This window comes from Hypomesus transpacificus, unplaced genomic scaffold (genome assembly GCF_021917145.1).
Source record: "Hypomesus transpacificus isolate Combined female unplaced genomic scaffold, fHypTra1 scaffold_48, whole genome shotgun sequence".
Classification (NCBI taxonomy): Eukaryota; Metazoa; Chordata; class Actinopteri; order Osmeriformes; family Osmeridae; genus Hypomesus; species Hypomesus transpacificus.
The window spans coordinates 1,283,008-1,310,962 of record NW_025813996.1 but is presented as its reverse complement, the minus strand read 5'-3'; the positions used below and the strand labels follow the sequence as shown (position 1 = coordinate 1,310,962).

General features: G+C 41.3%; 1 protein-coding gene across 1 annotated transcript in view; it reads left to right on the top strand.

Annotated features, from left to right (window-relative positions):
* Window positions 1-27,411, top strand: part of doc2b (double C2-like domains, beta) — a 298,538-nt gene extending 271,127 nt beyond the window's left edge. The window contains exons 7-9 of the mRNA XM_047017138.1: window positions 15,320-15,401; window positions 19,599-19,695; window positions 25,420-27,411. Coding sequence (XP_046873094.1) covers window positions 15,320-15,401; window positions 19,599-19,695; window positions 25,420-25,556 — 316 coding nt within the window. The 3' untranslated portion in view covers window positions 25,557-27,411. The remainder of the gene's footprint in view (window positions 1-15,319; window positions 15,402-19,598; window positions 19,696-25,419) is intronic.
* Window positions 27,412-27,955: the final 544 nt, after the last annotated feature.

The window sequence follows — 27,955 nt, the reverse complement described above, 5'->3', positions numbered from 1 at the left end:
TTTTATACAGAACTACAAGGAGGTATAAAGCCGCAACATTTCCACCAGGAGGTGGAATAGGGGCTTCTAATGTACTTGGTTTGAACACAATCATGAGTCTTTGACGAAGCATTGGCAGAGTCAGATTTCTACTCAATCCAAAAATTGCGCCATTTCCCTCAATGTGTGTTAATTGTGTTTCCTACAGCCCACGGGTAACCTCATCCCATTACTAGGCGTCTACAGTCAGGAGTACATTCATCATAATGAAAAGATAATATAATAATAATATAATATAAATATAATAAATAGGAGCTTTCCCAAAGAGGAAAAAAAGTAACATACTCTTGACATTCCCTTTGTGTAGGAATAACTATCCTGAATCACCTGTGATCCCTCCCAACATGAAACAAACAATGCAGTACAACGTCATCCCGAGCCTGCAATTATAAACTGTGTCCATTAATCGCACTGTAATATTTTATCTTTGATGTAATCTCACCATGCAATCAACGTGCTTGTATACAGATTAACAGTTTGAGAGGCTCCCTAAAGTCCCAATAGACTCAAAGGCAGTAATAGATTAACAGACTGACTCCCTCTTGTAGGAATCATCAAAGTAATGCTCTTTCAGATAGATTTAGATTTTTCTTCTGACATCAAATGTTTAAAGGCTTAGCCTGTTCACATCATGTCCTAGTGGCCTGACTTCAGAGAGCTGGCAGGCACTGTGTGGGTGCACTGTGCTGTTAAGCAGACCCACACACTTGTGAAGTCTCTATCAGGTTACCACGTTTCTCCAATACACACACACAGACACACACATTACAGTCACACTATAAGGCATGCTTAAGCACCACAGCATTATAGTCCATAAGCATATCTTTGTGCAATAGTTCAGAAAAGGAGTGCAGGGACATTGCCCCTGGAACCCAGCACAGTGGGTCCCCCCATAGTCTAAGTTTGGTTTGTAAAATTATTGGAGGGTTATGGTGCTTTCAAGTGTATAGAAGACACACTAACATGTTTATGATCTTACCAACAGAAATGTAAATCTGTATTCAAATTTGACTCGATACACGTTTATTGACTTGTATAATACAGACCTGCCAGTATTCTCTATTCAACATCAATAGGACTCTTCCTTTTGTGACAGAGTACCACACTCAGCTGCTCATCCAGGCAACAGTCCTCTCCCACCTCCTTATTGGTCTACTGACCGGTATCAAAGGCCCTCTGCAGATTGGCAAGAATGCAGCCGCCCGTCTAACCTTCAAGCTCCCCAAGTGCTCACACCCAACTTCCCCCTAAGGTCACTTAGGCATCACTGTAAGGACCAGGCACAAATCTCTGACACGTCTTTGCTGGGCATAATCCAGCCGTATGTACCGACTCTGGCTCTTCGCTCTGCGACATTGGGTCGTCTTGCGATTCAATATCCATATTCATATTCATATATCAATATTCAATATCCTGTTGTTATACTATCTGGCAAGAGACTGCACCTACAGGTGTTGCATTTATAATATTATGCAAGATATGTTGTTCATTTTGCACTGTACAGTGTCTACACTGCTGTAATTGAGACGTTGAGACTGTAGCTTACGGTGGCCTTGAAGTGCAAATCACACCCCCAAATACGAGTCAACTTCCCCCAAATAGGATGACGTGCTCACTTCCCCCCTATACAAAGACACACTCCCCCAAATGGGAAACAACATTACATTAACTCAAAATGGATAGGGTTGGTACTACACTTCGTCGCTGATTGGATACAGTAGGCTAACTAACAAGAAATAAGAAATTGATCGACAGAAGTAAAAAATGCATTAGCCTGACAGAGTTACGTGCGCCCCTTACAAAAAAGAAGAATACTTCAAGTTTATTTTGTAAGTATACTTAGTATAAAAAGTATACTATTATCATGTTACTTAAAGTATACTAGCAGTGTACTTATTTATATACTTTTTTTGTACTAAGTTAACTGAATTGGCCCACTTTTTAGGTCATTTAGTACACTTCAAAGTACACTTATAGTGTATTTCAAGGTTTACTTTTGAATACTGCAAAGTAGCTTGTGTAGTGCACTTTCAGTTCATCAAGTATACTTCCTAAAGAGCCTCAAAGTATACTTTGAATTACTTTCAAGTGCACTTTCATTTAATGTAAGTACTTCAAGAAGTAAACTTCTCAATTTAATTTTACTATTACTTACTAATGTATTAAAATGTTTAGGGGCCCCTCAAACACCTCAGATATTAAGTTACTTGGCGAGAACGGGGCCCTCACAACATTTCACTTCACATTCTTAGCTGAAAGAAGCTATTCACTGCGTATGTGTAAACGTTGCAAGAATCCAGCTGAATGTAACAGTCATTTAACTCATGGTTACAATGGTAAACCAGCACAACAATGACAACTAGAAAAGGCATTTCCTGCTGAAAATGCGTTGGAATGGTGAAATCTGAAATAATTTTTCTAAATGGCTGAAAATACAGAAATGAGAAAATACCTGCAAGCTAAAATGTATTAAAAAAATGTGTGACTCACTCTAAAGAGGCAGTGTGGTAGCTGAACTGCATCATCTCACAAAGGTAAGTGCTCAAATACAATGCGGGAGAATAAGTTTGAACGTTGTGAAGCAATCGAAGAAAAAGTTGAATTTCAAGAGGCAGTGTGGAAGCTGAACTGCATCATCTAACAAAGCAAAGAGCTTAAATAGCCTACAATGCGGGACAAGCTGAAAGTTGAACTGTTAAACAGAAGAACAAGTAGGCTAGCTAGTTGTAACAAGAATATTATAGTTTTAACAGCTTAAATTAGATGGGATAGTAATATCAGTAGTAATAATGTAGCCTATCATTGAGTGCGTTTACTCGGCTTTCTTATTAGGATTCAATGTGTTGATTAAATGAAACATACAACATACAGGAAGACACGGCGACACTTTGTTGCAGAAGGATGATGGTGCAAGTTTTGTCCGTGGAGCATACAACGATTAATAAAAAGAATAATGTAGACGTGTTTAAGTAATCGCATAACTAATTACTAGGGATGGGACGAATGGCACTGACGCATCGATGCTTGTGTCGCAAAACCAATACGCACAGTTTCGAAAAAGTGGTTTGGAGCTTGTGTGAAATGACGATGCCACGTGATTGATGACGTTCAATGCTTCAGACGTCACAAACTGGTTCAAAGTTGTGGCGCACTTCTAAACCTTAGAAGAGGGAAAGAAACCAGTGCTTGTCGTCTTAATAGGAGGCGAACACTACATTGGCAGAAGCGCAAACAGTTATTAATAGAGTACATAGTTATTATTAGAGGACGATTAGAGAATTATCATTAGAAGACGAGAAGTAGGTTATATTAGCATAAGAGTATAGTTCAGCAGCAGAAGAGAAGTAGGTTATATTAGCAGAAGAGTATAGTTCATTAGCAGAAGAGTAGTACAGTTTAGAATTATTATCAGAAGAGCAGAAAGTAAAAGACGATAGAGTATGAATGCTACCGGAGTAAGAGAGCGATTCCCCTGAACCCTGTTATGGTACACTGCCTTTTTATATTGCACAAGCACACCCCCACTGTCCCCACAAGTATTACCCCGATTCACTATACATATCACAAATGTAAGGAATGAGACAGCTATATAAGCAGAGTGGTTGTGTAAGCTACCACTCTGTATCAGCAGTCATTTAATACTTCCATACACTTAAGCATTCTACCGCCCTTATACTGTTTGCAGAACATTACAAAGTGTAGTGTAGACCAGTACATAACAGTAAAACATATTTATTGTATGAAAATTACACAGTTCTCAAATACACATGTATGGTTTTAATGAATGAACACGAAAATTAGACCATCACGTAGCCTTACAAAAATGAACGACAAGTAGAACAAAACAGTAGCCTAGCATTAGCATAGTAGTTAGTAAAAGAGATATTAGCAGCATCTGCAGAATTAGTAGTTGTAGTGTGGCATAAGATATAGCAGTATCGGTAGTGGTAGTAGTTGTGTTGTGGGGCTCTTAGTCTTTTAAAGAGACGAGTTGACTGAATAGCTTGTCTTGTGTCTCCACTAATCAGCTAATACCAATCACCAGTGTAAGAGACTGGCGCGTGTTTGTGTGGTTGCCATGGTGATGGTGCAGCTATGGCTGCTAATGTGCTGAGGGCAGAGAATACCTAGCCTGGCTGCCAGCCCAACTTCTCCCCGCCCCCAAAAAATTTGTTCAGGAAATTGGGTCTGGAGGGTCTCACATTGGGGACAACTACAAAAAAACAGAATCGGGACGGACCAATGAAATTGCCAGGGCGGGCTTTATACGATGATGGACAGATGATCAACAGTTACGTAATCAACAACGTCGCGAAACGTCAGGCAAGAGAATACCAGAAATTTTGCTAGAATCCACACCTCAAACAAGTTAACCTAGACGCAAAACTATACGTCCAATCCAAAAAATAAAGATATTTTCCGAGACCCAAGACTCTGCCGAAACCAGAGATGTCCTTTATATGTCTGTGTGGTCAGAAATACGACTCTACCGGCAGTTTCTAAATCTGGTTGTCTTTGCCTTTTCTGACGAATTTGTCACAAGATTTGCATTGGACTCTATGGGGCGAGAGTTGGACTTTGTCTCGCTTTCGTGGGGCTCTGAATAAATATGCAAGTCTGTTGGATTCCACAGACAACTGTTTACGACCAGCACAAAATTAGCTATCTATTGATCCAAAAACGAAGCAAGAAGAGCGAAAATTGTGGCAATGCTGGCAAACTAGAAATACTTTTTCAACTACATCCGAAGCTCCCCTCCACTCTAAGCGTTTCAGTTTGCACTCTAGGCTTTCTCGTACACACCCATGTAAATCTCAGAAACGGTTTGAAAAAGTCATGAAACATAATCAGTGATATTGAAAAAAGTTGAATGGATATCAAAAAGCTGAATAATATAAAAATAGTTTAGGGTTTTGTCAACATTTTAAAGTTTAAATGGTGGCTCTAGCTGAAAGATTGAGGAAGAAGAAGGATTTGGAAGCTGAAGAAGTTTTAAAAAGTTTGAAAGGATTTGAAAGAAAACTCCTTTGGAAACCCATGTTAAAAATATTATGAATATTTATTTATATTAATTCAAGCCTATGAGGTACAAAGCTGAAAAGTCATAGCACCCATGGCATGAAACTGCTGAATTTTTTGATAGTTGAACGGTTTTAATAGCTGAAGATTTGAAGGCGCTGAAAGGTGCCACGGAAGAAATAGAAGAATAATAAGTTGATCAAATCAAATCAAATTTATTTGTATAGCCCTTTTTACACGCAAGCATGTCACAGAGGGCTTCACATGCGCCCATAGAACTGCCCCTCAACCAACCTAAATAGTTGATTAAAGATTCAAAGAACAATACTTGGACTGCTGAAGCAGCATTCCAACAATTACCACGCAACAAAACACTACATTTTAAGCAGACGAAAAAAAACGAAATTCATGAAGTTACATTTGTATTTCGAACATACGGCAAACTTATCAGCAAATTTTAACACTGTTTACCGCCTTGCATCATGGGAATTAACAAGCCAATGAGCCACACTATCTTCATTATCTCACGTTGTTATTTCGTTCTTTAGTCAGTTTGACAGTATAACCTTTCAAATGCATAATGCAACCCTTCTGTCTGCTTCTTTCTCAAGTAGCTTTTTCGTTTTTTTTCCATTAATACTCCAATTTATAATTATTAGTATAAGATTATAGGGCTTAAGAATGTTTTGAAAGTAAAAATCTATAGCCAAACAACCATTATGGCATTTCGTACTTCTGTCCTGGGCTGCGTTTCCCCATTAACGATGGATCGTAGCTGTTACGAGGGTTCTCTACAATGAAAATAACGATCCATCGTTATTTCTTACGTGCGTTTCCCGAACATGCTCGTAAGGAGAACCATCGTACGTGTCTCTTAAGTTGCACTTAACAAGACGCTGTCCATTGTACTGAAATGTGATTCTTCTGACGCAACTTTAAGACTTTAAAATTAAAACGTTAACCAAAATATCTAACGAATTACGGTACACAAAAAAATATTTTCTGTCGCTATAGAAAACTTTACATTTATTGTAGGCTACTTATTTGAGTACTTTTCAATGTACATTGTATGATGCTACATGAAGGCAAAGACAATAAGGTGAACGTGCAAACTATGCTGCATCTGAGTTTTACACCGGTGTTAAGACCCTGCAATCAGCGACACAGGATGCTAAATACCAATAGGAGGTCTTGGAAATTAAGTGGGCTTGTCTCCAAATTGAGGTGAGGAAGCTCTTGTTTGAAGAGATGAAGTTCACACGGCCCTCCATTTCTGTGCCTAGTCTTCTGCCCAATCAAAAAGGTAGTGTCAAATTTAGGTTACCTTATAGCCTAAGCATACAATGTTTATTTAAATTAAGTAAAGGCTGAATTGTGTATTGTATCATATATTCAGTGTTGCCTGTCCAATCCTTACATGTTCACCTTATAGATCAGGGGTGTAAAACTCATTTTCACCGAGGGCCACATCAGCATTATGGTTGCCCTCAAAGGGCCAGTTGTAACTACGATGTAACGTCAGTCACGATGTAAAAAACATTGTTTTAGTTGTAGGTTTTGTGAACATAGGGCCTATTCTTCAGGAATTGCATTCCGCGTTTTAATTCTTGGACAATCTGCTGTTTTTCTTGGAGGATAAATTTGGCATATTTAGGGGCCAAGCAGCAGAGAAGCTGCTGTGGCACCTATTGTTTTTGTTAGTTTTATTATTATTATTATTATGCATAGCAATTGGTGCAAACTTTGAAATTTGGCACACTGATTTGGAACGGTCTCCTGATTATCGTCAGCAAAGTTTCATGTCGATCCCTGAAGCTCTATAATGCCACTAAGGCGTCAAAGTTGGAGGTGCGTTTACGCCCATAAGTTTTGAACCATGAGACCGTTTTCTTAAGTGAGGTTTCCTTATATTCCGTAGATGCAGACGATTCGACGGAACCCTATGGCAACTTCATTAAAAGTTTTGCTTTGCTGCTTTAGCTACTGAATTTCCATATTGAATGCTGCTTGGCCCCTTCATTGCTGCTTGCAGCTATATTTATCTCTGTGTTTGGTGTCAAAATGCCGACAGAGATTGTACTCCAACGACCAACATCGCCTTATAACACCAAATACATTTAAAAACAAATCCATTAAGCACAGACATTCGCTTTCCCATTTTTTTTAAACTGCTTTCCATCCAGGGCTGGATGCAGCCTGCTTTGACTGGGGGTGCAGTTAACATTTTGGGGGGGTATAATGATTATGAAAGGGGATCTTATTATTTTTTATATTGATAGGCCTACCATTTTTGAGACTGCTTATTGATCCGAGTGTTAAAGGCGTGGAGCTAGGCGTTGTAAACATTCGGGGATTAGCCCAAACCTAAGAGGTATTCTGGGTTTGTTGTGATGCTAGATAGGACTTTCACACTTAATGCGAGCGCGCACAGCGCGCAAGCAAATTTTTTTGCCCTTCATTTGAACGCAGAATAGCTTTTTGAGCTTTATGTAAAATAAACATAGCCATTTTCCAATTGGTAAAACCTTGTCTAGTGAAGGTGAAGTCTTCATCATTTCTTGCTCCAAATTGTCGACAGGGGAAGCAGAAACATGCTACCTTGGCTGAGTACTCTAACCTAGTTCGAGAGCGATACCAACTTGGGTTGAATGCCCGAGGACCTTGGCTGAAAATGCGCATGGGGTACGTTTGCAGAACCGGCTGCATTGGAGTGCTGTCATTCAACCCATACTCGCCTTCACCCAGTTAAACACTGGGTTTAACACTGATGTTCATACACTGCTTATTAGAGGCGGGATGTCATCACTTTGCCGTAACATAATCGAAATGCATTGTGAAAGATGTAGTTTATGGTCAATGCACGCTGTAAAGCAGCGTAGGCTTATTTTAATACACCATTTAGCTTCCGCAGGCCACATAAAATGACGTGGCGGGCCACATTTGGCCCGCGGGCCTTGAGTTTGACACGTGTTATAGATCCATGTGAGGGGCAGGAGCAGGGAGAACGAACTCCCATAAAACAACTATTTCTCAAATTACTTGTGCCTTGGTTTTTAACTCTTCTTGGTACTACACTTTCCATAGGCAAATATATTTATAAGAGTCCTATATTTACTACTTCTATATTTACTAGTCCTATATTTACTACTTGAATCACAAGGTTAATAACCATGCAGGCAAATGGTATCACACATGGCATGTCCCAGCTAGCAGCCTAAATAATTCAATGTACAAATACAAGCATCTCAATCCAACATATTTACTGTCTTATTTTCTAGTGCTGACTATATCTACAATCTTGCATAGGCCAACAGCTTTCCAAGACCATGTTTGCAATCTCATAATTCTCACATATTGACCACAAATGACATTGTGACAAATGACAAACACATTAGTAATGAATACCCCGTGTCTTCAACATGCAATCATTGTTTCTGACATGAATAATCAACTCTACTTTAATTGATGGTTGATCAATTATACTCATTATGAGTGTAAGATATGTCAGATGACATCATGATATCATGATGCTCCTGAACCACATAAAAGCAGACCTGCAGAGGCTAACAAGGAGGTCCTTTGCACTGACCCCTGCAACCCAACTACTGGATGTGTTAAGGTTCTATGCCACTGGCAGTTTCTGGACGTTATTGGAGATGGACATGGGCTCTCAAGGCCTCAGTTTCAAGATCTGTGCAGCCTGTCACAACTGCATTACTTTGCCACATCCCAGAACACATCCAATTCCCCACAACCATAGGGGACAAGTCTGCGGTGCAGGATTTACATTACCTTCAATTGCTTTTATGATTTTTGTATTAGCTGTAGTTTTCACTCCCTCCTGGCCCCTTCACCCTGTGTGACTTCCCAGTCAACCCTGTGGAGTCTTTCCATTTCCTGGTTGCCACCCTCTCCCAACATCAGGCTCGGCTCTGCCACCAGCCTCTTCATCCACCGGGCTTGGCGTGCTACCAGCCCTATAATTCTAATAAACATCTTCAATGTTCAATTATTGTTGTGTTATTGTACTGGTAAAATCGTTACGTTTATGCATTTCTAGTTACTATTCCACAGTACAAAAGCCATATTTCAATTTTATAGTATCTTGAATAAGACTGACATCGTTTTTTAAATACCTTCATTGCATGCGCCAAACCCAACAAATCAAATTATTTTGGGTAACCTAAATTTACTTGACAATAAACCGGATTCAGATATGTTTTCGTCACTTAAACTTGTATGGCTTAACAAATATCCCAGTTCCATCATAACTGGTGTAAAAAGAGAACCAAAGTAATCTTATTGTCCATCGGAAGTAACTTTCAGCATGAGTTTAATGTAGTTTTCATGGTCGGCCTACGTGTGTCTCCACTGAGTCTCTGTGCTACGATGCACTTAGCGATCTACGACTGGTCTGGAGCTCTCGTTAATCTACGACGATTTTCAAGTGCCTCTTTAGCTACGATAGTTTCGGGAAACGTCCCGTACAACTAAAATCCATCGTACGATGGACTCTACGATCAATTTAGGTTTACGATGCTTTCAGGAAACGCAGCTCTGGACCTGGAAATCCTGCGTCCTTCAACTGCGTTTTTTGGGTGCCAATAGCAGGGCTGCCAACTTTTTCCAAAACCTTGGCGTGAGATTTGGTGCGAGGGGCGAGCGCGTCAATGTTGCTTCACTCAGTTAACCTGCGCGTCGTCCGTTACTGTTTACAACGTTAGATTGGCTACTTGTTTGGCGTTGCCTTTTCAGCGTGAGATATACAAGGTGTGACGTGAAAGCGTGAGAAATGGTTGAAATGCGTGTGTCACATGGCGAAACCGTGAGAGTTGGCAGCTCTGCAATAGGCTACTTATTTTAATATTGTGAAACGTTAACAACATATCTAAGATTATTTCATAGGAATTACCCTGATTAAAATAAAGAGTAGTGCAAGTCATGACTCTGAATTGTTAACACAAATGCTTCCATCCAAAACGATCCAGTTCATGATAATGACAGAGTTACGTGGACCAACATGCAATTTATGCTTTTGCTTAAGTAGCCTACTATTTGCTACATGCTTCGATAGCCAAATAAATGTCCTGGTGCACATCTGTCAGGCTATTGCATTTTGTACTTCTGTCGATCAATTTCTTATGTTTTGTTAGTTACTGCATCCATTCAGCGACAAAGTGTAGTACCAGTACCAACCATTTTCGTTTTTGAGTTAATGTAATGTGTTTTTGAGTTAATGTAATGTTGTTTCCAATTTGGGGGAGCGTACCTTAGTATTGGGGGGAGGTAAGCACGCCATCCTATTTGGGGGGGAGTTGACTCATATTCGGGGGGAGTGTTTTCATTTGGGGGATGCTTTCATGTTAATGGGTGTCATTTGCACTTCAAAACCACCGTAGTAGCTAGCTACTGTAATTTACATAGTTGTAGAACTATGTATTTAACCCATAATTCTTCTGTATTTTATGTGCAATATTCATTAGATTAGATTAAACTTTATTGTCATCACACAAGTACAGGTACAAGGCAACAAAATGCAGTTTAGATCTAACCAGAAGTGCAATAGCAGCAAGTGCAGGATTTAAGGTGTAGTGTGGACAGAAGCTATCCGAAAAAAGTGTAAAAGTGCAGTGGAAAGTGATTGCATATTACAGTTAGAAGTACGGTGCAAAATGCAAATGTAAACAGTTGGTACTGTAAATAACAGTCAGCAGTGCAAATTAGCATAATCTAGTTAGGTATTGTAGTGCAAGATGCTTAAGTAAACAGTTGTTACTGTAATAAACAGTCAATAGTGCAAATTGACATTCCAGTATTCATATGTTGCTTTGCATGATAGTATCTACTAATTGAAATAAAGTAAAAATGTAATTCCATTACCTCGCAGCAAAGTCAAGCTGTCTTCTACCCCTTTACACCAACTAATTCTTTCTCTTCAGCATTCAGACAAAACATCATATGGTCTTGCAAGGCAATAACAATAAATAACATGTTCTCTACCTGAATGTGCATTGTCATTGGCCATTCACAAGACCTCAACATTTGAAGTGCAAAGAGTAAGACACATTTTCCTGATAAGTGGGTCTTACTTGCAAACATAAGCGTTCATGCAAATGTGTGTCTGAATATACTCAGGAAATCAACAAAACAATACTAATTGTGGCAGCCATTTATTGGATGCAATCCCAAAGCCCCCTCTTGTAGGAAACATTTATATCTGTCTTTTATTTGATCAGAATCAGAAAGGGATTTATTCGCCATGAAAGTTTGCACAGACAAGGAATTAACTTTGGCAGGAAGGTGCATACAATAAACATATAGGAACCTAAAATAAAAATATGTGGACTATCTATACTAAGGGTACATAAAGTAGCAGTACTACGTGGAATTAGAATTAAATAAAATGTTCAATAAAATAAAATATAAGTTGCCAGAAATAAAATATACGTTGCTAAATTACAATATGAAAATACCAAAAATACAAATATTACTAAAGATACAACTGTACAAGGTAGAATTGTGTAGATGTAGTGTGTTTTTAGCAGGAAGTCATTTAGAGTCAGTGTGGACCCTTGGCCTTGTTGAAGAGGCCAACAGCGGAAGGGAAAAAACTGTTTTTGTGGCGTGAAGTATTGTTCCTGATAGACCGCAGCCTTCTGCCGGAGGGGAGTGACTGAAACAGGGAGTGGCCAGGGTGGGAGGACTCAGCCACAATCTTCTTCGCTTGCCTCAGGGTCCTCGAGGTGTGCAGGTCCTTGTGGGAAGGCAGATTGCAGCCAATCACCTTCTCAGCAGTGCGGATGATACGCTGCAGCCTGCTCTTGTCCTTGGCAGTGGCAGCAGCGTACCAGACGGTGATGGAGGAGGTGAGGATGGACTCAATGATGGCTCAGTAGAAGTGCACCATCATTGTCTTTAGCAGGTTGAATTTCTTCAGCTGCCGAAGGAAGTACATCCTCTGTTGTGCTTTCTTGATGAGGGAGCCGATGTTCAGTTCCCACTTGAGGTCCTGGTAGAGGATAGTGCCCAGGAAGCGGAAGGACTCCACAGTGTTGACTGGGGAGTCACTCAGGGTGATGGGGTGAGTGGGGCTGTGTTCTTCCTGAAGTCCACAACTATCTTGAGAGCATTGAGCTCTAGGTTGTTCTGGCTGCACCAGGTCACCAGGTTGGCCGCTTCCCACCTATAATCAGACTCGTCTCCACCAGAGATGAGCCCAATAAGGGTGGTGTCGCATAACTTCAGGAGTTTGACGGACGGATGACTAAAGATGCAGTTGTTGGTGTACAGGGAGAAGAGCAGAGGAAAAAGGATGCAGCCCTGAGGTGATCCGGTGCTGATGGACCGGGAGTCAGAGACTTGTGTTCCCAGCTTAACGCACTGCTTCCTGTCAGACAGAAAGTCTGTGATCCACCTGCAGGTGGAATCGGGCACATTCAGCTGGGAGAGCTTGTCCTGAAGCAGGGCTGGGATGATGGTATTGAAGGCAGAGCTGAAGTCCACAAACAGGATCCTGGCGTAGGATGCTGGGGAGTCCAGGTGCTGTAAAGTGAAGTGGAGGGCCAACTGTGTCGTCCACAGACCTGTTGGCTCTATAGGCAAACTGCAGGGGGTCCAGTAGAGGGTCTGTGATGGATTTAAGGTGTGCCAGCACCAGGCGCTCAAAAGACTTCATTACCACAGAGGTCAGGGCGACGGGTCTGTAGTCATTATGTCCAGTTGGTCTGGGCTTTTTGGGCACAGGGATGATGGTGGAGGACTTGGACGTGGAGACAGGCTGGCACATGGCATGTCTCCAGGGAGTTGTTAAAGATGTAGATGAACACCGGAGCCAGCTGGTCAGCACAGTTCTTGAGGGTGGCAGGGGAGACAGCGTCCGGCCCAGCTGCTTTGCGTGGGTTCTGCCTCTTGAAAAGTCTGTTAACTTCACTCTCCTGAACGGAGAGTGTTGTCACTGAGTTGGTGGGGAGCGGGGGGGAGGGAAGGGATAGTTCAGGGCAGTCCAATTGTCTTTCAAAACGACAGTAGAACTCGTTAAGGTTGTTGGCCAGACGAAAGTAGTTAGTGGTGTAGCAGAGCCAACAGACAAACCACGTACCCTCACACCTTTCCCCTACCCACAAGTAGTTTCCCCCTTTGTCCTTATCTCCAGAGCAGGACCTTCAAAGCTTCTGGCCCAGCATGGGGTCAGAAGGTAGACCAAAATGGCCTTACAGTATGCAGACAAAGGAGTTTAAGGAAAGACTAACTTTTCTGGATTTACAAACATATGCTCAAGGACTACATGACTTATGGACACTATTTCAATGACGGTAGTTGATGTGTTATAATGTATGCTTTCCCTTTTATGCTGTGTTAATATAATTTGATGTTTTAATGTAACTTCCTTTCCTGTTATGATAAATCAGTTAATCTTGATATCAAAATGATTTTAATCTACAAACTAAACCATTTATTAATGTTGTATTGTTATATGTTGAAGTATTAGAAATACATGGACATTTGAAATAGCTGAACTCTGAAAAGTTATCAACTACTTCACACCCATACGTCAATCTCAGGATGGACGCCCAGGTGGGAGTAACTGACCAATCAAAGAGTTCACCTCCAAAAGGATACCCCCCCTTTCACAAGGATTATAAAACCCTGACGCACAAGCAAACCTTGCTTTTTCGCAAGGATTCACCGGATATGTTCGCGACACATCTGACCTATCCTTCTCAATCAGCAACTCACTGGACCACCAGGAACTTTAACGAAAGATTCCTTTGCTCTAACCGTTTGACAACGACGAACGGAACTTTGATTCTTCTTCTTCAAACTGACAACAGTAACTGCGATATTGCTACATTTCTTACTTGTGAACATTGGCATATTGTGATTTAATTTGTTACGTTTGATTTTTAGTTTGCAAATGATTCAACCTAACTTTCGTTAGGATTAGTTAACATAGACTCCCTCCATTGTTCTCCTGAAGCCTATCTCTCTCTCTTCCACTCCCCACGCGCTCTCAACCCACCATCTAGTATTCCGCCCTCATCATAGTTTAGGACCTACTGTATACTGTTTAACTCAACTCACTCTCAACTAGCCTATAACTTCTTTGGTATTTGTTCATCATAATTACATTTTCTTAAATAAATCATTGTTTATAATACTCGCGTTATCCCTCACGTTATCTGATCTGCTCTACTTTCATGGAATTCGCTACTTAAGATTAGACTGATTATTACGAGTGCTATTATTCAATATTATTCAATAAGGTTTCCTCTGTCCCTTAAATAAATCAGAGGTGGTGCCCCCAAGAACTGTATACTTTATTATAAATTAAGTATTGCTAATCTTAACCGTGCAAACCACGCTACAGTGGAGTGAGGGGCTCTGGGCTTGAAGTTGGTAATCTGCCTGAGCCCTCTCCAGACAGAAGCAGAGTCATTAGCAGAGAACTGGCGCTTCAGCCTCTCTGAGTCCAGTCGTTTAGCCTCTCTCACCACCTTGCTAAAACTGTTCTTCGACTCCTTGAATCTGTCCTTTTCCCCACTCCTAAACGCGGCCTCTTTGTCCAGCCTCAGCCGTCTGAGTTTATCTGTAAACCAGGGTTTGTCGTTGTTGTAACTCACCCTGGTGCGTGTTGGTATACAGCAGTCCTCACAGAAGCTGATGTGTGATGTCACAGCCTCCGTGAGCTCATCCAGACTATTGGTAGCAGTCATGAACATGTCCCAGTCAGTACAGTCCAAGCACGCCTGCAGTTCCTCCATAGCCTCACTGGTCCACTATTTCGATGTCCTCACAGCAGGCTTACAGCGCTTAAGCTTCTGCCTGTATGCAGGAATCAGGTGGACCATGGCGTGGTCTGAGTGACCCAGTGCTGCTCGGGGAACCGTATGGTATGCTTTACTGATTGTGGAGTAGCAGTGATCCAAAGTGTTCTCTTCTCTGGTAGGGCATTTGATGAATTGTCTGTAACTTCATCTGTTGATGAAGTTAAATTGAAATGCACATTGGTTGTCTTCCCCCTTTTTTTACTGAAAATATCTGTTCAAGTCTAATATGGTGTTTTAGAAAACATAGGGAATTAGCCATTTCTTGTTACTTTCCTTATGATTATTATGAAGCCATAATATCATATGTTTGTCCATATTATAAGGCTTTCACCATGTGCCCTTAGATTTAGAATTTCCAGAAGACTGCAGTCTGAACCAAAATAAGTGTTGCTTTAAACCTGCAATCTGCTTCCTGCATTCTGCTTCATTTACAGGTACCTGAAGCCAGACGAGAACAAAAAGTCTAAGCACAAAACTGCTGTGAAGAAAAAGACCCTAAATCCTGAATTCAATGAGGTAAAAAAAGTGTGCCCTCTGTCTCCTTCTTCAATCACCTAATTTCAGTCTATTTGTTGTCTTCACCGCTAACTATCCTTTTGAACTTTAATACTAACAGGCCGTAAGGTGAAGCCGTTTTTCGTTTCATCCCGTTACCATATATGGGGCACTACATTCCTTCCTTCCTAACACCTATTGGTTTTGAGCAAGAGAAAAAAAGTTATCCATGTGGAATCCTGCAGTAAACTTTGTATTAGTGTTTAAAGTCAGCACTAGTTCTTTCATCGCGTAATTATATTTTGATCATGAGTGATGAGGAAATCATCACATGCTTACCGCTAGACCAATAAAGTGGCCGCTTCTTGTAACAACATTTAAAGAGTCCAAGATGTTTTCCCAATCAATCTCGTCAATATCAAAAGAAAGGCATTTTATGTTGCTTGTGAGAAAGATGAATACCTGAATGCATTTACCAATCTCGGAAGCAGTTTTAACCTGGACCAGTCTAACTTTGTTCATGTTCAAGTATTTTATTGTCAGATACACAGAACGACGAAGGTCAGACTGGGCACTGAAATTCTTAAGACAAGACAACGTAAGCACCTGGCATGACTAACATATAAATAAATACACAGGACATAAATTACATCTATGCTAAGCTTAAATAAGTAAACCTCCTAAATATACAGATAAATATAAAAATACAATATACTAAACCCTAAATACACATAATAACCTATTGCTAACCCTATAAACCTATTCTAAACTAAGTGAAGTACAGTGAAGTATAAAAGTGCAATACTACTGATAGTGCAACCAGGAGCTGAAAGTGACAGTATGTAAGTAGCTAGTAAGAAGTGAATCAATGACCATGTCAATGTCCATTCAGGAGCCTGATGGTGAAGTACAGTGAAATAGAGTAGTGCAATGTTACTGATAGTGCAACCAGTAGCTGAAGTGACAGTGTGTAAAGTGACTAGTATGAAGTGAATCAATGTCCATATCATGTCCATTCAGAAGACTGATGGCCCTTGGATAGAAACTGTTGTCCAGTCTGCTTGTGCGCGACCGAATGCTGCGGTAACGCCTGCCAGAAGGCAACGGGGTAAAGCAACTGAAGAATGGGTCGTAACAGTCTCTTAGAATCCTGCCAGCTTTCCTGAGGCAATGGTAGGTGTCTTGTAGGGCTGGGAGCTTCCTGCCGATGATGAACTCAGCAGAACGGACCACACTACATAGGACCTTGTGGTCCCTGTCTGTGTAGCTCCCATACCATACTGTGATGCAACTGGTCAGAATGCTCTCTATAGTGTATCTGTAAAAGTTAGTGAGGATGACTGACTCCATGCCAAACTTCTTCAGTCTCCTCAGGAAGAAGAGGCGTTTACGGGCCGCTTTGACCACCTTGTCCGTGTGAACAGACCAGGTGAGATCATTGCTGATGTTCACCCCAAGGAACTTGACCTTCTCCACTTTGGATCCGTTGATGTGTAGGGGTGCATGCTCCTCCTCCTGCCGCCTCCTATAGTCCACAATTATCTCCTTGGTCTTGCTGACGTTGAGAGAGAGGTTATTTTCCTGACACCACGATGAACTACTTTGCAAATATATGTGCCACCTGTATGGCCACTCATCTGCCAAAACCGTGAACGATGCAAGATAAAAAAGCATTCTGCATGGCATCGTCAGTTTTCCAGAACTATCCATGCCCCCGACAAGTGACGCCCCGTATTCAACACTGCAAAAGGGCAAACTATCAAGCAACCATAATGAACCATTCTCTGATGGGTATAATGTGTGCCCCTTCACCAATTGGCAATGGATGGCACCTTGAGGATGGGGAGTTAGCAGTCACCTGGAGGACTCAAGAAAGCTGGCAGGATTCTAAGAGATAGTTACCACCCATCATTCAGTCTTTTCACCCTGTTGCCTTCTGGCAGGCGATACCGTAGCATTTGGTCTCACACACGCAGACTGGACAATAGTTTCTTTCCAAGGGCCATCAGGCTTCTGAATGAACATTGATATGGACACGGATACACTTCTAACTAGTCACTTTACACACTGCCACTTTCAGCTACTGGTTGTACTATCAGCAATATTGCGGCACTTGTCTTAGGTTAGTTTAGGTTTATAAGGTTAATATAGGTTATTATGTGTATTGTGTATTTAAAGGTTTACTATACTGTATTGAATATTGTATATTATTATATATTAGGAGGTTTATTATATTTTTGCTTATCATGGATGTAATCTATGTTCTGTGAACTTATATGTTATGCCAGGTTGCTTTGCGTTGTTTTGTCCTAAGAATTTTTGAGTGACCAGTCTGACCTTGTGTTGTTCTGTGCATCTGACAATAAAAGACTTGAACTTGACTAGAAATCCCAGCTAGGATTGCCCCTGTGTGTTGCAGGTAGTCCACTGCAGTTGCAAGCAAGGCAAAAGTGAGTCTGGAAGATGTTCCTGTATGTCAGCAAGACTTTCTTGTACTGATTTGTCGGTGCAAAAATTGTTTAAATGTTACCCAGGAAACAGAGGAAAGGGCTACATGGGATGACAGCTCTGACTATAGCAATAGGGATGATACTGATGCTTAAGGATGATACTGATGATTAGGGATGATACTGATGAGGAAAGATGATACTGATGCTTAAGGATGATACTGATGAGGAAAGATGATACTGATGATTAGGGATGATTCTGATAATACTGATGAGAAGGGATAATACTGAGGAGTAAAGATGATTCTGATGTGTAGGGATGATACTAATGAGTAGGGATGATACTGATGAGTAGGGATGATTCTGATGAGTAAAGATGATTCAGATGAGTAAAGATGATTCTGATGAGTATGTGACTGCTGAGTAGGGATGAGTAAAGATGCGCTGTGTTGTATTTTAGGTTGATTTTGAGCTGCAATTCATCTATTGTAGAATTGTCAAATGTTTGGCATTATTCAGAATTAAGGGGGACCGGGTAGCATTTTGAGTCATTTCAGCCAACCTGGGCCAGTGTGCTAATTTCTTTTTATCTTTCTGTGATTACACTGTGCCTACTGAATATTTCGATGATGTATAAAACATCACAGTTTTGCCAAATTTACAATGTGTATGTTTAATTTTGCTTGATGCCAATACGTAAAGTATAAGCATATATTCTACAAATTGACCATGTTCTATGGTCTACATTCACACTTGAGTATACTAATGCACCAATACCTGTCTCAAATGTTTAGGTACATGTATAAATGACAGTTTGAGAGCTATTTTGTGTTGCTAAAATGAATACAAATAAAGTTACCGGCAAAACTAGCAGCAGTAGAATTTTGTTTTTTTATATTTACAATTATATACATTTATGGATCGTGACAAAAAACTGCAGGATTTTTTGTGGAGAACTTAGACATAACATAACGTCCATAAGGGTGTTGTCTATACAAAAATTGATTTAATTGTTTAATTGTCTGCAAAAACTAATTGAGATTGGATTCTTTTCAGGGTATTCTCAACGCAAATGGTTTTTTGATCACCAAAGCCAGTAGTTCATCAGTTTGGTTCTCGAAGTACTGTGTCAGTCATCAGCGTATTTGCTTCCACGTTAGTTGATGTCTCGATTACAAATACAGCAAATTTCCTATTTTGGAAATAACAGTGATAGTGTTAAAGTCTCCTGCCTTCACCATCATACCCCAGCGTTTTCCAAATATTCTCATAAAATCTAATTCATATCAGTGGCCTTTATAGTATTATTATTCCATCGCAGCGCTGACTACTTCTACACTTGCTCACGGGTCCACTTGAATTCATGACCCATCCACCGACCCTCTGCTCCTTGACAGTGGCATGGACAGCCTTGGCCTAGAACATCCAGCCGTATCAGAAGGGGATGCCCTCATAGATCGCCACATGCAGGCCTGCTACTTGAGATTTACACTGACATTTTGCTCCGCATCTTTGTCCGTTTACATTTCAGCCACAGATCAGCTATTTTCTACACTTTGGTTCATTTAAGGCAAACGGATATGCCTGAGAATTAATAGATTGATATAAAGACGGTCAGAAATATGGTCAGAGATGTTAAATGAAAAATGATTCCTTCATGAAGATGAGGGGTTGGAATTGGAAATCCCTCATGCACTCTAATTAATACTCTCTCAGACTCTCTGCAAATATGAAAATGTTTAAACCAATTTTTCTGTTGCGGTCTCACTAGGAGTTCTTCTACGACATAAAATATGCAGACCTCACCAAGAAGACCCTGGAGGTGACGGTGTGGGATTACGACATCGGCAAATCCAATGATTTTATAGGTATGCATAGGACACCATGTTTCATCTCTACTGAACCAAACAGATATATAGCCATGACCAAAAATGACATCAATTTTGATTTGAAAAGTTTGCTGCCTCAGTATTTGTAGATTTTTTTTTTTCACATGTTTCTATGGTATCCTATGGACCCCGCCAAATTAACTTTTGTGCTCTATACTGGACATTTTGTTCACATGCATCTAACTGTATTCTTTAAAGCTACTCTATCAATCCCTGTTGTACTCGAAAGAGGACATCCTGGGCTTTTAGTATTTTTACATTTACATTTAGTCATTTAGCAGACGCTCTTATCCAGAGCGACTTACAGTAAGTACAGGGACATTCCCCCCAAGGCAAGTAAGGTGAAGTGCCTTGCCCAAGGACACAACATCATGTGGCATGGCGGGGAATCGATCTAGCAACCTTCTGATTACTAGCCCGAATCCCTCACCGCTCAGCCCTCTGACTTCCATTTTATGGAAAGAGGAGAGATAAGTCGAATATTGTTTATCTATTTTGTTTTTTACTATGATAATTGTAAATTTTATTGTTTATTAACTTCTGAGGAAATATATTTGTAGTTTTGAAAGCAGTTAAATAATTTTCTGTTTGAAATAATAGCCCTTTCATGAATGTCAATTATAGTGGACACCAAGATCATCTTAATGTAAAATTGTTGTAGGAAACGGAACTGAAACAGAGAGTATTCTTTTCCGGATGGTTGAGGGGAAATTCAGATTTGGAGCTGTCAGATGATGAGAGAGATGAGGATGAGTTTGAGCCTGGGATAGAAGAAGATGTTGAAGAAGAGGAAGATGATGCAAGAGGCTCATATGATACAGACACAGAGACAGACAGGGAGGATCAGGAAAAATGTTGCGCTCTTTGGGCCAGTAGTAGCATGTAGGTTTTATTTAGTACCAGGGTAAGGGTTATTTATGTTATATTTATCTGTTATGCTTAAGATTAGAAGTGATGCCATGAAATAAATCCAAAGTTTGATTAGTTTCAACAGCTCTCCCAGCTGAACGTACTTGACTCCACCTGCAGTTAAATCATAGACTTCCTGTCTGACAGGAAGCAATGCGTTAAGCTAGGAACACATGTCTCTGATTCTTGGTCCATCAGCACCAGATCTCCTCAGAGCTGCGTCCTTTCCCCTCTGCTCTTCTCCCTGTACACCAACAGCTGCACCTCCAGTCATCTGTCTGTCAAACTTCTGAAGTTTTCGGACGACACCACCCTCATTGGGTCACCCTCACGAGTCTGATTACAGGTGGGAAGCTGACAACCTGGTAACCTGGTGTAGCTAGAACAACTTAGAGCTCAATGCTCTTAAGACAGTGGAGATGGTTGTGGACTTCAGGAAGAATACAGCCCCACTCACCCGGTCAACACTGTGGAGTCCTTCCGTTTCCTGGGCACTATCCTCTCCCAGGACCTCAAGTGGGAACTGCACATTAGCTCCCTCACCAAGAAAGCACAACAGAGGATCTACTTCCTATGGTAGTTGAAGAAATCAAACCTGCCAAAGTCAATGATGGTGCACTTCTATACAGACATCATCAAGTCCATCCTCACCTCCTCCATCACCATCTGGTACGCTGAGCAGACAAGAGCAGACTGCAGCGTATCATCCGCACTGCTGAGAAGGTGATTGGCTTCAATCTGCCTACCCTTGAGGACCTGCACACCTCGAAGACCCTGAGGCGAGCGAGGAAAAGGCCGACTCCTCCCACCATGGACACTCTGTTTCAGCTACTCCCCTCAGGCAGAAGGTTGCGGTCCATCAGGACCAAAACCTCACGCCAGTTTCATTTATTTATGTTTTTTTCCTTCATCATAATAGATTCACATGGTTTTCCTGACTGTCAAGATGACCCTACAACCCTTATTGTCACTCTACAGCCATAATGTATTCAGTTTTTTTATTTTCTAAATTTGGCTACCTTTTCACACTTAAATGATCCCATGGTCCACTACAGTGGACATGCTATGAAATAAAAAAATGTAAATACAAATATAGCTGCAAGCAGCAATGGAGGGGCCAAGCAGTCCAGTGCAGGGCAAGGCCTCCATAGCACTTGCGCAACAATTAAGTCACAGCAACCTGTTGCACTCATGCAACACACCAAGTTTGGTTGAAACATCTGTTTGCGTTGAGTACTGAGTGTTCAAATTGTTTTTTTTTCTGGTACAAAAACCACAGGCCGCCTCTGCTTCTCGTGGGAACGAAGAAACCGAAGTTTGGTGATGATAGGACACATTTTTGCTGAGTTATGCTCTCACGTGTCTTTTGCGGCTTTGCCGCCGCCTTTGATCAGCTCTGCCGAACAAACGGTTTTGAAAATGGAAAATCCATCCGACACCTTTGTGAAACTTGGTCTGAAGATCATCTGTGCCAAATTTAGTAAACATTGGACAAAATTTGGGGCGTGCAACAGGTTTTTACACTTTTCCATTAAATCCAAAATGGCGGCCGCGTCAATTCGGTTGTTATGAAATATTATCGATGGTCAAGCTTGATATCTCACAAGACATCAACAAACAAATAAATTAATTATTAAGGTAAACACTTCAACAGTTATTTGCCAAAACACGTTTTTGCTTCCTGTCACGCCCCCTTTTAGTCACATGACACAATCTTTGGAGGACATCCTCATAATAAGGTTCCGAGGCAGCGTACCAAATTTGGTGTCACTGCCTCAAAGAACTGCTGAGATATGACTTCACTTCCTGTTTGGTGGCTTTTCTGCTGAATTTGATTGGCTGTCACGGACAAACGGTTGTGAAGATCAATATTTTCTAACTTTTGTGAGGCTTGGTCTGAAGAGCATATCTGGTAATTTTGAAGAAGATTTAACAAAAATTGTAGGAGGAGTAGGCTTTCAAAGGTTTTTGATAAAACCGGAAATAGCGGACAATCTATATAACCGGAAATTGACCCCATAGGGTGTGTTGAACTCGTCTTGATCCAGGGAATCTAATGGTACCTCATTTTTGAAAATGGGTCATACGGTTCAAAAGTTGCGTGTGTAAACAGCTTCACTGCTTGGCCCCTAATTTCAGAAGTCTAAATGCTTAGATGTTCTTTAAAGCCTAAATAAACAGGAAATGGCCAAAAAAACACCAAAACTTTTACTTGGTTCCCGGAAAACAATGATAAGCATTAAATAAATGTTAAAGGCTTTTAATGACTAAAGCATTCATTTTATATCAATCAGTCTGCTCTTACAATCCAATCAGAATTTTCAAAGCGCCGAAGCATTCATTTTCCTTGGGGGCCGGTTCCGGCCCGCGGGCCGTATATCAATCAGTCTGCTCTTACAATCCAATCAGAATGATGGAGTGATATCATCTCATCCTACCTGTCCGTAAGATCCTACCAGGTCTCCTGGGGAGGCAAACTGTCAGGCTCTCGCCAGCTCTCCACTGGTGTCCCACAGGGCTCCGTCCTTGGACCCCTCCTCTCTGTACACCACCTCACTTGGACCAATCATCACCTTCCATGGTTTCTCCTACCACTGTTACGCTGACGACACGCAGCTGTACCTGTCGTTCCCCCCAACCAATCCGGGATCTCAGCTAGGATTGAGGCCTGCCTCGCAAACATCTCCGTCTGGATGACCAAGCACCACCTCCAGCTGAACCTCGCCAAAACAGAACTCATTCCGGCCAAACCCTCCATCTCCCACGATCTCTCAATCACCCTGGGATCTGCAACGGTGACCCCTTCATCCTCTGCCAGGAAATTTGGGGTTACCATGGATGATGAGCTCTCCCTCACGGCCCACATTGCTGCAGTCTCCCGGTCGTGTAGATTCACCCTCTACAACATCCGGAAGATCAGGAGATACCTGTCTCCACCCAGCTGCTAGTCCAAGCACTTGTCCTCTCCAAGTTGGACTACTGCAAGTCGCTGCTCGCCGGTCTCCCAGCATGCGCAACCCACCCTCTTCAGAGGATTCAGAACGCAGCGGCCCGCCTGGTCAACAATCTACCCAGACGCAACAATCTACCCAGACGCTCCCATGTTACCCCGCTACTCATCTCCCTCCACTGGCTACCCATCACAGCCCTTATCAGATTCAAGACCCTGGTACTGACCTTCCGAGCAGTGAACGAGACTGCACCCGACTACATCAAGTTTCTTCTGCAGCCTTACAACCCCACCCGCCGCCTACGGTCTTCTTCAGACAACCGCCTGGTGGTCCCACTGCTCAAGACCGCCCGGTCCCAACACAAGGTCTTCTCCCGTCTGGCCCCCCAGTGGTGGAATCAACTCCCCACCTCCATCAGAGACACTGACTGTCTCTCCACCTTCAAGAAAAGGCTCAAGACGCGCTTGTCCCGGGAGTACAACGGTACTTAGGAATGGTTTGCTGGACCCAATGTTAGTTTCCTCAAGGATCACAATGACTCTTGCTTAGAGACTTGTTGCTCTTGTTGTTTAGTGTTAACTGATTTAAATTGTTGTACTCGCTGTGAAATATTTTTTACTGTTGCTTGCTTTTCTACAGGTACACTTGCACTTGTAGCGATTCATGTTGTTTAATTGTAACTTGCTTAACTACATGCTCTTATGGTTCTTCCCTTTGGCACTTATTTTGGCTGTTCATAATATGTGCTTCATGTTTTGGCTACCTGCACTGTCTTTGGGGCTATCTTGTTGTTATTATCAGTGACCTATGCACTTTGTAAAGCTCTCTCTTGGAAGTGAAGTAAAAGCGTCTGCTAAATGAATACATGTAAATGTAGTGTTATATCACCCAACTAGTACTCGTTCACACTTTTCCATGTGATGATGATATGACTTCGTGAAATTGCTGGTCTTTGTGATTTTTTTTTTTGGCCAATTAAGTTATTATTTAAAATGCATATGATAAATCTGCACAATAATCTAGAAGCAATGTGAATCAGCACCACAACAACTGAAGCAGCAAGCTTTGCGAAACACAAAATGGATGTCACTGCCACTGCCAATACTTTTCTCCATGGCTGTAGCTAAAGCAAAGCCATACACCTCCTACACCAGGAAAACACTGGCCCTAGACTCACTAGATGATCCCTGATCATCATTCACCTGGCCCCTCTGTTCATGACAGATATTCCATGTTACGAACCTCGTCTAGGGGAAAGGCTGTAACAATACTCACAAGCCTAAATACTGAAATGCCATGAAACCGGGACACTGTGGTGTACGAAAAGTGGTTAATTTCTTAACAAAAAACAACAAACAACACAGGGAGCAATTGAACAACGAACAGTGGCAAAGAAAAGCAATTACAAAAAAAGTGTCCTATCCACCTAACCAAAAAGAAAGTCCCTATATTAAACATATATTGGGTGGCACACGTTCCTTTAACAGAGGTTGGCGGAGGATGTATGCCCATGTGGGCAGCTTACCTGTTTCAAAGCTCCTGTGCAACTTGACTAAGAACTGAAATAACAGAAAGCATGATACTGCGTATCGGCACCAACAGAAACACTAAAAGGAAACGGGAGGATGATACAACAATGACACTAAACACGGTCTCACAACAACTACAGAATAGCTGACAGAATAGCTCCATATCAAAATCTTAGTGGAAGGAACCATCTCAATGTTGCCTCTTGATACCTATCTCATTTTTTTTATATAATATGGTTATATATAGCGTGGTTAATTACATTTTTACAACCCTTTGTTTTATCTGTATTTCCCTTCTGTGTCCATTCACACAGGTGGTGTTTCTCTGGGCATCAACGCCAATGGTGAGAGGCTCAAACACTGGTTTGACTGTCTCAAAAACAAGGACAAGAAAATAGAGCGCTGGCACACACTGACCAATGAACTTCCCGGTTCTGTGTTTAGTGACTGAAGGGCCACCCTCCCCTCACTCCCACTCCCAACAAGCTCCTTACTCCTGATTTTCTGTGGATATGGGAGTCCAGCCTTGACCGACGCTCCAGCTTTTTGCCTGCATTTGGAGACGTTTACGTAATCAGCTTCCTCCTCTCCAACCCTCTAGCTCCTTATACTTTCTCCCCTCTCCAAAGTTGTTAAATTCCTAGTTATGATACTGTCCCTCTGGTAGTGTACTGTATCTTTAGGGCTCATGTAATGACACGGTTTTTGAGTTGATCCTGCAACAGCAGTTTGGTGTTGTTAGAAAATGTTAGCTGTATGTCCAACAATACGACAAGTCAATGACATACTGCACCACATGATTCTAATCATTTATTGACAATTTAGACACACCAGATTGTTTGAAGGCATGCACTTTGTTCTAATCATACGATATACAAAAATATAGTTTACTTCAGACATTGCCTCAAAAGCATGTAATGTTTACAACATTTCAGGACAGAGATTCACACAAACTGTACCACTGTTTTTCTGAATTTAAATTTTGCAGGAGAGGGCCGAATTACATATAGTACACTTTACACACATAAGTTTAAGATCACTGCTAATATCCCATCCTGTGTGGTTGGGGATTAGGTTGGATTGTGTAGTGCAGGCATTTTTATTATACTAGCTAAGTATGTTGTTGCTTACGTATATTGTTTTCTCCTGTAGTGTAAATTGTGAGCCTCCTCAGTGAGTGTATCAATGAATGGATGTAATATATACAGTGGGGCAAAAAAGTATTTAGTCAGCCACCAATTGTGCAAGTTCTCCCACTTAAAAAGATGAAAGAGGCCTGTAATTTTCATCATAGGTATACCTCAACTATGAGAGACAAAATTAGAAAAAAAATCAAGAAAATCACATTGTAGGATTTTTTTATGAATTAATTGGTAAATTCCTCGGTAAAATAAGTATTTGGTCACCTACAAACAAGCAATAATTCTGGCTCTCACAGACCTGTAATTTCTTCTTTAAAAGGCTCCTCTGTCCTCCACTCGTTACCTGTATTAATGGCTCCTGTTTGAACTCGTTATCAGTATAAAAAACACCTATCGACAACCTCAAACAGTCACACTCCAAACTCTACTATGGCCAAGACCAAAGAGCTGTCAAAGGACACCAGGAACAAAATTGTAGACCTGCACCAGGCTGGGAAGACTGAATCTGCAATAGTTAAGCAGCTTGGTGTGAAAAAAATCAACTGTGGGAGCAATTATTAGAAAATGGAAGACGATACAAGACCACTGATAGTCTCCCTCGATCTGGTGCTCCACGTAAGATTTCACCCCGTGGGATCAAAATGATCACAAGAATGATGAACAAAAATCCCAGAACCACACGGGGGGACCTAGTGAATGACCTGCAGAGAGCTGGGACCAACGTAACAAAGGCTACCATCAGTAACACACTACGCCGCCAGGGACTCAAATCCCGCAGTGCCAGACGTGTCCCCCTGCTTAAGCCAGTACATGTCCGGGCCCGTCTGAAGTTTGCTAGAGAATGTCATTGGGAGAATGTCATATGGTCAGATGAAACCAAAATAGAAAACTTTTTGGTAAAAACTTCACTCGTCGTGTTTGGAGGAGAAAGAATGCCGAATTGCAGCAAAAGAACACCATACCTACTGTGAAGCATGGGGGTGGAAACATCATGCTTTGGGGCTGTTTTTCTGCAAGGGGACCAGGGCTGCGTTTCCTGATAACGATGGATTGTAGCTGTTAAGAGGGTTCTCTACGATGAAAATAACGATCCATCGTTATTTCTTACGTGCGTTTCCCGAACATGCTCGTAAGGAGAACCATCGTACGTGTCTCTTAAGTTGCACTTAACAAGACGCTGTCCATTGTACTGAAATGTGATTCTTCTGACGCAACTAAAATTAAAACGTTAACCAAAATATTTGACGAATTACGGTACACAAAAAAATATTTTCTGTCGCTACAGAAAACTTTACATTTATTATAGGCTACTTATTTGAGTACTTTTCAATGTGATGCTACATGAAGGTAAAGACAATAAGGTGAACGTGCAAACTATGCTGCATCTGAGTTTTACACCAGTGTTAGGACCTTGCAATCAGCGACACAGGATGCTAAATACCAATAGGAGGTCTTGGAAATTAAGTGGGCTCTTCTCCAAATTGAGGTGAGGAAGCTTTTGTTTGAAGAGATGAAGTTCACAAGGCCCTCCATTTCTGTGCATATTCTTCTGCCCAATCAACAAGGTAGTGTCACATTTAGGTTACCTTATAGCCTTAAGCATACAATGTTTATTTAAATTAAGTAAAGGCTGAATTGTGTATTGTATCATATATTCAGTGTTGCCTGTCCAATCCTTACATGTTTACCTTATAGATCCATGTGAGGA